Source organism: Choristoneura fumiferana, chromosome 15 (genome assembly GCF_025370935.1).
Source record: "Choristoneura fumiferana chromosome 15, NRCan_CFum_1, whole genome shotgun sequence".
Taxonomy (NCBI): domain Eukaryota; kingdom Metazoa; phylum Arthropoda; class Insecta; order Lepidoptera; family Tortricidae; genus Choristoneura; species Choristoneura fumiferana.
The window spans coordinates 8,578,647-8,591,546 of NC_133486.1; the positions used below are offsets into that span (position 1 = coordinate 8,578,647).

At 47.8% G+C, this 12,900-nt stretch overlaps 1 protein-coding gene across 1 annotated transcript in view; it reads left to right on the forward strand.

The window, feature by feature from the left end:
• The window catches only part of zye, a 75,940-nt gene extending 65,778 nt beyond the window's left edge, over positions 1-10,162 (forward strand). Inside the window, exons 8-9 of the mRNA XM_074098439.1 lie at positions 325-8,071; positions 9,288-10,162. Coding sequence (XP_073954540.1) covers positions 325-8,071; positions 9,288-9,496 — 7,956 coding nt within the window. The 3' untranslated portion in view covers positions 9,497-10,162. The remainder of the gene's footprint in view (positions 1-324; positions 8,072-9,287) is intronic.
• The last annotated feature ends 2,738 nt before the right edge of the window (positions 10,163-12,900 follow it).

Consider the following 12,900-nt stretch of genomic DNA (forward strand, 5'->3'; position numbering starts at 1 on the left):
GACCCAATAGAAAAAGTCCGGACTTCCATCAAAATATCTGATACCGGCCATAAGACTTGGCTGTATACGAATTGTGCCAACATATCCATGGCCTTTTTAACTTTAAAAAAGATTGCAGGCGCGCTAATTCATTATTGTCGAGCTAGCACGCCTGCAATCTTTTTAACTTTTTAATTTTTCGCTGACCATAAGCTATGCACTTCACCTTCTGATATGTAAAGAATAATGTCAACTTTTACGGTCATTTTTGAGAAAAAGTAATAATTTAATTCCAAATTTGGTAACTGACTGTCAATGTAACAAATATAATTATGTGATCCACAGCTCTGCACAAGCAATTGCGAAGGAGACTGTAAAGGAATAACCACGGAAGTTACTACCTCCGTACCAAGGTGCTATCCTGGCTCCAGAGATCCGCAATGCCAACAAGTAACAGCTCCGCCTCAAGTCAAATGTTATCCAGGAAGCACAGATCCACGTTGTCCAAGGATTATCAAGCCTGCATGCTATCCCGGATCTCCAGACCCTAGTTGCGCTCAAACACCGACAACGACATCACCTCCTACGTACTATACTGAAAGCAGACCTAATTGCTTCCCTGGCACCAATGATCCTAGGTGTCCTAGACCATCATCACCGTCCACCCCCAACTGCTTCCCAGGCTCCAACGATCCACGTTGCCCTCGGCCTAATACTACACCAGCGCCACCAAACTGTTACCAAGGGAGCACAGACCCACGCTGTCCCCGGCCAACCCCCCCGAGTACCCCCAATTGTTTCCCTGGCAGCACGGACGCTAGATGCCCAAAACCAACACAACCCAGCCAACCTAACTGCTTCCCAGGAAGTCAAGATGCCAGATGCCCTAGACCTACGACTCCCGAACCACAAAAGCCAGTGTGCTATCCCGGTTCAACCAATCCAAACTGTCCACAACCACCGCGACCAACTACATCATCGCCACCCACATATTTGCCCCCGTCTACAACTGCACGTCCCAACTGCTACCCTGGCAGCACTGACCCACGTTGCCCTAAACCTACCACCCCGGCACCACCTAACTGCTACCCTGGTAGCACCGACCCACGTTGTCCCAAACCTACTACCCCGGCACCACCTAACTGCTACCCTGGCAGCACCGACCCACGTTGTCCCAAACCTACCACCCCAGCACCACCCAACTGCTACCCTAGCAGCACCGACCCACGTTGTCCAAAGCCTACTACACCAAGAAAACCTGTGTGTTATCCTGGATCTCCAGACCCAAACTGTCCACAACCACCAAGACCGACTACATCGTCACCACCAACATATTTGCCTCCATCCACACCTGCACGTCCCAATTGCTACCCTGGCAGCACCGACCCACGTTGTCCTAAACCAACCACCCCAGCACCTCCTAATTGCTATCCGGGCAGCACCGACCCACGCTGTCCCAAACCTACCACCCCAGCACCCCCTAACTGTTACCCTGGCAGTACCGATCCACGTTGTCCCAAACCTACCACCCCAGCACCACCTAATTGCTACCCTGGCAGCACCGACCCACGCTGTCCCAAACCTACCACTCCAGCACCACCTAACTGCTACCCTGGCAGCACCGACTCACGTTGTCCCAAACCTACCACTCCAGCACCACCTAACTGCTACCCTGGCAGCACCGACCCACGCTGTCCCAAACCTACCACTCCAGCACCCCCTAACTGCTACTTTGGCAGCACCGACCCACGCTGTCCCAAACCTACCACTCCAGCACCACCTAACTGCTACCCTGGCAGCACCGACCCACGTTGTCCCAAACCTACCACCCCAGCGCCACCTAATTGCTACCAAGGCAGCACCGACCCACGTTGCCCCAAACCTACTACCCCAAGAAAACCTGTGTGTTATCCCGGTTCATCAGATCCAAGTTGTCCGCAACCTACGCGTCCAACCACATTGTCACCACCAACATATTTACCCCCATCTACAACTGCACGTCCCAATTGCTACCCTGGAAGCACTGATCCACGCTGCCCCAAACCTACAACGCCGGCGCCACCTAACTGCTATCCCGGCAGCACTGATCCACGTTGTCCGAAGCCAACAACTCCAGCGCCACCTAATTGTTTCCCAGGCTCTAATGATCCCAGATGTCCCAGACCAACAACACCAGCCCCTCCTAACTGTTATCCGGGATCAACTGATCCGCGTTGTCCTAAACCAACAACGACCGCTCGGCCCAATTGCTTCCCTGGTAGCACTGACCCACGTTGCCCCAAACCTACAACGCCAGCGCCACCTAACTGCTACCCAGGCAGCACTGATTCACGTTGTCCGAAGCCTACAACTCCAGCACCACCTAATTGTTTCCCCGGCTCTAACGATCCCAGATGTCCCAGACCAACAACACCAGCCCCTCCCAATTGTTATCCTGGTAACACAGACGCGCGTTGCCCTAAGCCAACAACTAAAAAGCCTGTGTGCTATCCTGGCTCTCCAGATCCTAACTGTCCTCAACCACCAAGGCCAACAACACTGACACCTCCCACATATCTTCCACCATCCACTGCAGGACCTAAATGTTTCCCAGGATCCACAGATTCTCGTTGTCCTAAACCTACAACTCCTGTCCCATCCAACTGCTACCCTGGAAGTACCGATCCTCGTTGTCCTAGACCAACCACACCAGCCTCACCTAACTGCTACCCTGGTAGCACAGATCCAAGATGTCCCAAACCTACCACCCCAGCACCACCTAACTGCTACCCCGGCAGCACGGATCCACGATGCCCTAAACCTACAACTCCTGCCCCACCCAACTGCTACCCTGGAAGTAACGATCCTCGTTGCCCTAGACCAACCACACCAGCCCCACCTAACTGCTACCCCGGCAGCACTGATCCACGATGCCCTAAACCAACAACTCCGGCACCACCAAAGTGCTATCCCGGTAGTAGGGATCCTAGATGTCCGCAACCAACTACACCAGCGCCACCAAAATGCTTCCTTGGCTCCAGTGATCCAAGGTGTCCCAAACCAACGACACCAGCGCAACCAAACTGCTATCCTGGAAGCACAGATCCTCGTTGTCCAAAACCGACTACACCGAGAAAACCAGCCTGCTACCCTGGGTCTCCTGATCCAAATTGCCCTCAGCCTCCACGCCCGACAACATCGTCACCACCTACGTATTTACCACCATCAACGACTGCTTTACAATGCTATCCTGGTAGCACAGACAGTCGTTGTCCTAGACCAACTACACCTGCACCTCCTAATTGTTACCTTGGATCAACTGATCCACGTTGCCCAAAACCAACTACTACTGCCCGGCCAAATTGTTATCAAGGGAACACGGATCCACGTTGTCCTAAACCGACCACTCCAGCCCCCCCTAATTGCTACCCTGGTAGCACAGATCCGAGATGTCCCAAGCCCACTACCCCTGCTCAACCAAACTGTTACCCGGGTTCGAATGACCCAAGGTGTCCAAGGCCAACAACACCAGCCCCACCAAACTGCTATTCAGGATCAACAGATCCGCGTTGTCCTAAACCTACTACTCCCGCACAACCCAACTGCTACCCTGGTAGTACCGACCCACGATGCCCTAAACCCACAAGTCCAAAACCAGTATGCTATCCTGGCTCTCCTGATCCCAACTGTCCTCAACCACCAAGGCCTACAACGCTGACCCCACCGACGTATCTGCCTCCTTCCACTGAAGGTCCTAAATGCTTCCCAGGATCGACAGATTCGCGATGCCCTAAACCTACCACTCCGGCACCACCAAACTGTTACCCTGGAAGCAGAGATCCTAGATGCCCGCAGCCGACTACACCTGCACCACCTAAATGCTTCCCTGGCTCCAATGATCCAAGATGTCCCAAACCGACCACTCCTGCACCACCTAACTGCTACCCTGGCAGTACAGACCCTCGTTGTCCTAGGCCAACTACGCCAGCGCCTCCTAATTGCTACCCCGGGTCGACTGACCCACGTTGCCCGAAACCAACGACTACTGCTCGGCCAAATTGTTATCAAGGAAGCACGGACCCACGTTGCCCTAAACCAACCACTCCAGCCCCTCCTAATTGCTACCCTGGATCTACTGACCTGCGTTGTCCCAGACCCACAACCCCTGCTCAACCAAACTGTTACCAGGGTTCTAATGACCCAAGGTGTCCAAGGCCAACAACACCAGCCCCACCAAATTGCTATCCAGGATCAACAGATCCGCGTTGTCCCAAACCCACAACCCCTGCTCAACCAAACTGTTACCCGGGTTCTAATGACCCAAGGTGTCCAAGACCAACAACGCCAGCTCCACCAAACTGCTATCCAGGATCAACAGATCCCCGTTGTCCCAAACCCACAACCCCTGCTCAACCAAACTGTTACCCGGGTTCGAATGACCCAAGGTGTCCAAGGCCAACAACACCAGCTCCACCAAACTGCTATTCAGGATCAACAGATCCACGTTGTCCTAAACCTACTACTCCCGCACGGCCCAACTGCTACCCTGGTAGTACCGATCCGCGGTGCCCCAAGCCCACGAGCCCAAAACCAGTGTGCTACCCTGGTTCCCCAGATCCAAACTGCCCACAACCATCAAGGCCTACAACACTGACTCCACCGACTTATCTTCCTCCTTCAACTGCAGGTCCTAAATGTTTCCCAGGGTCAACGGATTCGCGTTGCCCTAAAGCAACGACTCCCGCACCTCCAAACTGCTATCCTGGCAGTACAGATCCACGTTGCCCTAAACCTACCACCCCGGCACCACCTAACTGCTACCCTGGTAGCAGCGACCCACGTTGTCCCAAACCTACCACACCAGCACCACCTAACTGTTACCCTGGTAGCACCGACCTACGTTGTCCCAAACCTACCACCCCGGCACCACCTAACTGCTACCCTGGCAGCACCGACCCACGTTGTCCCAAGCCTACCACCCCGGCACCACCTAAATGTTACCCTGGCAGCACCGACCCACGTTGTCCCAAACCTACTACTCCCGCACCGCCGAATTGTTACCCTGGAAGCAGGGACCCTAGATGTCCTCAGCCAACTACACCGGCGCCACCAAACTGCTACTCTGGAAGCAATGATCCTCGCTGCCCCAAACCTACTACTCCAGCGCCACCCAATTGCTATCCTGGAAGCACAGACCCGCGTTGCCCAAGGCCGACCACTCCTGCTCCTCCAAATTGCTATCTAGGCAGTACAGATCCTCGTTGTCCTAGGCCAACAACTCCTTCTCAAATAAAATGCTATCCTGGCTCTAATGATCCCAGATGCCCGCAACCAACATCGCCAAAACCTGTCTGCTACCCAGGCTCTCCAGATCCTAACTGTCCACAACCATCCAGACCTACAACTCTTAACCCACCGACTTACCTACCTCCATCAACGGCTGGACCTAAATGTTTCCCTGGTTCCACAGATTCCCGTTGTCCACAGCCAACCACTCAGGCTCCTCCGAATTGCTATCCCGGAAGCAGAGATCCTAGATGCCCTAAACCAACGACACCCGCGCCACCGAATTGCTACCCCGGGTCGACTGACCCACGTTGCCCGAAACCCACGACTACTGCTCGGCCCAATTGTTATCAAGGAAGCTCAGACCCGCGTTGCCCAAAACCAACAACACCAGCGCCTCCTAACTGCTACCGCGGCAGCACTGATCCACGATGCCCTAAACCAACAACTCCGGCTCCACCAAACTGTTATCCTGGTAGCACAGATCCCAGGTGTCCTAAGCCGACAACACAGGCACCGCCAAACTGCTATCCAGGAAGCAGGGATCCAAGGTGTCCTCAGCCAACTACCCAAGCTCCACCAAATTGCTATCCTGGCAGCACTGACCCCAGATGTCCCAGGCCAACTACTCAAGCTCCTCTAAACTGCTACCCAGGAAATACAGATCCTCGTTGTCCTAAACCGACAACCAAAAAGCCTGTGTGTTATCCTGGCTCTCCTGATCCCAACTGTCCACAACCGCAAAGACCCACAACTTTGACCCCTCCAACTTATTTGCCACCTACTAATCAAGAACCAAAATGCTACCCAGGATCTACGGATTCTCGTTGCCCTCAAACTACATCACAGGCCCCTCCTAATTGCTACGCAGGAAGTAATGACCCACGATGCCCTAGACCTACTACTCAGGCTCCACCAAACTGCTACCCAGGTAGTACCGATCCTAGATGTCCAAAACCGACAACTCCATCTCGTCCAAACTGTTATCCTGGTAACACTGACCCGCGTTGTCCTAAACCAACCACCCAAGCACCACTAAACTGCTACCCTGGTAGTAATGATCCCAGATGTCCTAAGCCTACTACTCAATCGCCACCTAACTGCTACCCAGGAAGCACTGACCCTAGGTGTCCGAAACCAAATACTCAAGCGCCACCTAACTGCTACCCAGGAAGTAATGATCCCAGATGCCCTAAACCGACTACCCAAACTCCACCAAACTGCTACCCAGGTAGCACTGACTCTAGGTGCCCGAAACCAACTACTCAGGCTCCTCCAAACTGCTACCCAGGAAGTACTGATCCTCGTTGTCCTAAACCAACAACTAAAAAGCCCGTGTGCTACCCTGGCTCCCCTGACCCGAACTGTCCTCAACCGCCGCGACCTACCACGCTAACCCCTCCGACATATTTACCTCCGACAACTCAAGGACCACGATGCTATCCAGGTTCAACAGACTCTCGCTGCCCTCAACCAACTACACAGGCTCCTCCTAACTGTTACCCAGGAAGTCGAGACCCAAGATGTCCTCAACCAACTACACAAGCTCCTCCAAACTGCTATCCTGGCAGCACTGACCCCAGATGCCCAAAACCCACCACACAAGCACCACCCAATTGTTACCCAGGAAGTAGAGATCCTAGATGTCCTCAACCAACAACCCAAGCTCCGCCTAACTGCTATCCTGGCAGCACTGACCCCAGATGTCCTAAACCTACAACACAGGCACCACCTAATTGTTACCCAGGAAATAGAGATCCCAGATGCCCTAAACCTACAACCCAAGCTCCGCCTAACTGCTATCCTGGAAGTACTGATCCAAGGTGTCCCAAAGTAACCACTCAAGCACCACCAAACTGCTACCCAGGAAATAGAGATCCACGTTGCCCAAAGCCCACAACTCAAAAACCTGTGTGCTACCCAGGCTCACCTGATCCAAGCTGCCCACAAACTCCTAGACCCACTACTCTAACCCCACCTACATATTTGCCGCCTACAACACAAGGACCAAGATGCTATCCGGGAAGCGCTGATCCAAGATGTCCGAAATCAACTACTCAAAGCCCACCCAATTGTTATCCAGGAAGTCGAGATCCTAGATGCCCCAAACCTACTACTCAAGCTCCACCTAACTGCTACCCAGGCAGTACTGATCCCCGTTGTCCAAAACCTACCACTCAAGCTCCACCAAACTGTTACCCTGGCAACACTGATCCTAGGTGCCCCAAGCCCACTACCCAAGCACCCCCTAACTGCTACCCAGGAAGCAGGGATCCACGCTGTCCTAAACCAACGACACAGAAGCCAGCTTGCTATCCTGGTTCTCCCGATCCTAGCTGTCCGCAACCCTCAAGACCAACGACACTGACTCCTCCTACTTACTTACCACCAACCACACAAGGACCAAGATGTTTCCCCGGATCTACAGATTCTCGCTGTCCCAAACCGACTACACAATCTCCGCCCAATTGTTATCCAGGAAGTCGAGACCCAAGATGTCCCAAACCAACGACGCAAGCACCTCCTAACTGCTACAGAGGCAGTACTGATCCCAGATGTCCCAAACCCACGACGCAAGCTCCCCCTAATTGCTACCCTGGCAACAACGATCCAAGATGCCCAAGGCCCACTAGCCCACCTACAACTCCTAGCTCTTGCTACCCTGGCTCGCGTGACCCGAAATGTCCTCAGCCTTTTAGACCAAGTAGCACTAATCCCCCTACCACGTACCTCCCTCCTTTCCCAGCTGAGAACGAAGTGAAATCAGGCAGAAAAAGTAGAGTCGTTAAGAATTTGGACTACGATGATGACGCACAGGCGCAAATAGGTAAGGTTCTTTGATCTGTCTTTAGCAATTTGATGCTACCATGCTACTAAGGAATTTGCGGTTTCCAGTCTAATTTACACCATCAATAAATCAATCTCCTTATTTTTTACACACATTCGATACACAGAAAAAACACGTTAGGAAGATATAATAATTAAAAAAAAAACATCGAATAGTATAAATTGGGGCCCACTCAGCATAATGTTGCGGCAAGCAACGCTGTTTTTCAGTGAGACCCACTAGTAGTTCTAGTAGAACTGTACTGTGTCTAGTGTAGTGTTCTAGTAGAACTACTGGTAGTTCTTTAAGCTATATAGACCTTGCCAGGTTGTTTTTTTTAAGTTTTCAACTCCCATGGTTCATCGTTAAAAATTATGTTCATTTATTGCTTAAAAATAAAATAGAAACCAAAAGTTTAAAATCGGAGACGGTCACCCATCCAAGTACTGATCGCGGCCGACGTTTACTTCAGTTTTTAGGGTTCCATAGTCAAAGTGGCAAAAACGGAACCCTTTTAGTTTCGCCATCTGTCTGACTGTCTGTCTGTGTCTATCCGTCCGTCCGCGGCTTTGCGCAGGGACTATCAATGCTAGAAAGTTGTAATTTTGTACAATAAAAAATTCAACAAAAAATTGTTTTAAGGTACCTCCCATAGATGTAAAGTGGGGTGTTTTTTTTTTCTCATCCAACCTTGTAGTGTTGGGTATCGTTGGATAGGTCTTGTAAAACCATTGGGGGTTGCTAAAACGATTTTTCGATTCAGTGATTTGTTTGCAAAATATTCAACTTTAAAGTGAAAATTTTCATTAAAATCGAGCGTCCTCCCCTAAACCAGTGGGTAGAAAAATTTGAAAAAATTCAGGATGGTTGTAAGTATATCAAACTTACAAGGAAAACTATAACGGTTAAGTTTAACCCTATTTCGGGCGTGTCCGACATGCTCTTGGCCGGTTTTTTATGCTCAACCCCCACGACTCATTGGAATATTTTCCAAAAAAAAACAATATTATTATCTTATCAAACATGAGTTGGTATTGTCCAACGTTTCTGTCACTCGCGATCACAATCAAGAGCAATCAAGTGACAGTTTTTGTATGCGGAAACTGTCATTTGATTTTGATCGTGAGGCAATACGGCCTCTGGTCGCAGTTTACCCGTTTAATTTTTTTTTGGTTTGTTATAATATAAACGTTATAAATGTGATTTTTATTTTCAGATAACTTCCAGTTCACGCGAACAAAGCCTAGGTCTAGGAAGATACGTGATGTTAGTCATTTAGGTGAAATTGTAGCGCAGACGACGAACAACTCAGCTGTCATTTACGTGACAGTTGGCTCGGCACTACTTATGGTGCTGTCTGCAACCATGGCCATATACTTTTATAAACATAAAAAAACTAATGCAAATACTCAGAGTACTTGTTAGTTGTAGAAAAATTACATGGTAAATTGTGATACTAGTAAGTCAGCTTTATATTTGAATCATGTAACATTTTTTTTATTATATGTGAATACCTAAACAAATTGTAAATGGCTACACATAAGTTTTGAAAGCTTTTTGTATTCTATCACTGCCTTATATTTTAAGCTAATCTCAGTCTCAGGATGCCTATTTTATTACTTTATAAAATAGTGCCATATAAAAAAAACTTTGGTTATAATCTGAATGCATCCTCAGAAAAAATATATACATAAATAACGTCTATTTTTCTCTATTTATGTCCTAGTCAAATATTTATGTTTTATGTCCCGGAATCTTGAAATTTTATGCTTGTTCTGATTAATTTGAAGTTGTGATATTTACATGTTTTTGTAAATAATTATATAGTTTGCCAGTATTTATATGTGGCCATTTGTTGCATAATGTATATATAATACTCTAGTTGTTGTATAAAACACTATCAGGCAATTTGTAATGCCCTGTTATGCACTAAAGTGGTTTTAATATTGAGATATAATAAATGTAAAAAAAAGAAAATATGAGTAAATATAAAACCACTTTCGTACCTACATTTCGGGATGCTTGAAGGATTTGATGTTTTTCAAGATTGCTTTTAAGATCAAATTAAACATTCTATGAATGTAAAATATGCCCATTTGTTTCATTTTATTCCTTTATCTTTTTGTTATAATCCTGACCATGTTCTTAAAAATCCATATAATATATCCATACTAATATTATTAATGCGAAAGTGTATGTGTTGGTGTGTATGTTTGTCCGTCTTTCACGCCGTAACGGAGCGACGGATCGACGTGATTTTTGGCATAGAGATAGTTTATGGGCCCGAGAGTGACTTAGGCTACTTTTTATACCGGAAAAACATTAAAATAAAAAAAAAAAAACCCGACTGCCAAAACTAAAAGGAAGAAAATAAGTCTAGTAATAATTAGGTCATTCCACGCGGGCAAAAGCTAGTTCTAAATAACACAAGACAGCTTAAAAAAATACTGATAAATTATTTCCTGCGCTTCAGTTACCAGCAATATTGATCTGACAAACAAAGTGTGCATAAATCTGATACGACTTTATTCCTAGGGCCGAAAGGGCGTGTCAGATATTTTTGGACGCTCCGCTTTGGCAGGTGTTAATGCAGGTGACTGTCCATTGTAAAATGTGATAAGTCTTTAAGCTGTCTACGGGAAAATTAGATATAGTAACAACCGGAAATAAAAGACGTCCTTTCACAGCGATACTCTATTACAAGAATGACAATAACATCTTAAGCTACCCTCCACCACAATATGATAATAAGTTGCATCTACCCGACATACACAACACCCTTCCTCTTAAATACCTAGATATTGTTATTAAATTTAACTTTACCAACTTAGCTAGCTTGTGATATTTTAAGTTACAATGTTTTGCTAGCAATTAGGTACAAGGTTACTACTTCACTAATCAATTTCAAAACCATATCTCTTATGCACCGTTCTTATTCTCTGAGGCCGGGCCTCCGATGTCTCTGGGCGGGACTGTGTGCACTGCGGTGGGCGGGGCGCGCGGCGCGGCTCCGGCGCGGGCGCTCTCTCCCACTCGGGCGAGGAGTTCCCACGAGCCTCGGGGGTTGTTGCCGGCTGACTTTCCGGTTCACCTCTTATCGAGTTCTCTTGACCCTCATGTCCTTCCTCTGATATCTCGGTGGGAGAACCTAAAACAGACTTCTTTCTCAACGGATCAACATGTCTCTTAACGACTTCATTGCACCTCTGTCCACTGTATTATTCCGTGTTCCTAAAACCTGAGCGACGGTGTCGGGAACCCATTTCTCCCCGGATCTGAACTCTTGACTGTCGCCTGGCATAAATTGATCTCTGCTGACACCTTTCGTATCACGAATTTGCTTCCGCTGTGCCTCTACCACTTTATCTTCTATGGCGCTTCTCGAGTGGAGCAAGTACAGCCGCGAACGCAGTGACCTTCGCTGCAGCATTGTTGCCGGTGTTTGTACTATGCTCTCTATTGCGGCAACTCATCAAGTACGTTTGGAGGGCTATCTCGACATCCACCTTTTCTCTTGCTGTTTTTCTTATAGCTCGTTTACAAAGTTTTACGGCCCCTTGGCGGCTCCATTCGATGATGGATGATAAGCCGGCGCAAACAATGAAACAATGATTTTGATGAAACATGTCTAAAAACCATCGCTAGAAAACCTGCATCCAAATAAAAAACTGCATTCAAATCGGTCAACCCGTTTAAGAGCTCTGGTGCCACAGACAGACACACATAGCGGTCAAACTTATAGTTAACACCCCTCTTTTTGCATCGGGGGTTAAAAAGACAATCAAATTGCTTCCTAAGTATAAACATAGGTAAATTACTGTTATTATCATTCTTATTTTCAAAAGCTATACAGGGTGTCTTTGACCATGGGGCTTTAACTCATGAAATCACTTATCCCCTGACTGAAAAAGGGTGGGCCATTGTCTGAAGCCATCTCTTTTGGCAATCCGAATCGGGCAAACGTTTACCTTAAAATCTTGGTAACGGCTGTAGCTGTGGTTCTGGTCATTAAAAATGCTTCAATACATTTACTTGTGGCATCTATTTAAAATGAAAAACGACTCCATGCCTCGGGGTGGTACGGGCAGGGCTGCGGCGGCCTCCGCCGCGCACACGGCGCACTCGCTGCAGCAACGCTCGATGTCCGCGTCGATGCCGGCCCACTACACGTAACTGCGGGCCAAGCTTTTCATTTTAACGATGCCCAAGTGACTAACGTGTAGTTCCTTGAGTATAAAATGTTTGATACTTTGTGGTACCACAATACGGTAACCCCAGAAAGAAATATTTTTTCACTTCTCATGCTTGTAAAGTTCGTGTTTATGCTGGATCTAGGCGACATAAAATGACTTTTTATGCACTAGTGCATAAAATAAAATCTTCGTCTAAGATCAAGGTAAGTCAACAGCCACAAACAAAGAAGGTTATATATGTATATTTTTTTTCATAATTTTTAATTTGTATAAGTAAAATTAAAAATCAATCAAAATAAACCAATAAAACTATCGTGAGGTCCGTGTGACATTTCTGTCACGCTTATGATTGGATAAATATCTAAAAAGTCAATCGCAAGCAAAACTGAACGTCCTGGTAGAATTGTCCAAACGGACAGAAGCCATTTATAAAAAAAAATCTGAAACGTCAAGCGGATAGCACGGTACTAACGCCATCTAGCGATAAGTATTTCGCCTGTCGAAAAACCCTCAATAGAGCGTTTTCAGATTATCCGATCCAATATCGGACGCCGATACCGATATCGGGGCAAGTAAAACGTATGAAATTAAGCTGTCTTTCAGATTATCCGATCCGATATCGGATCATTATTTCAT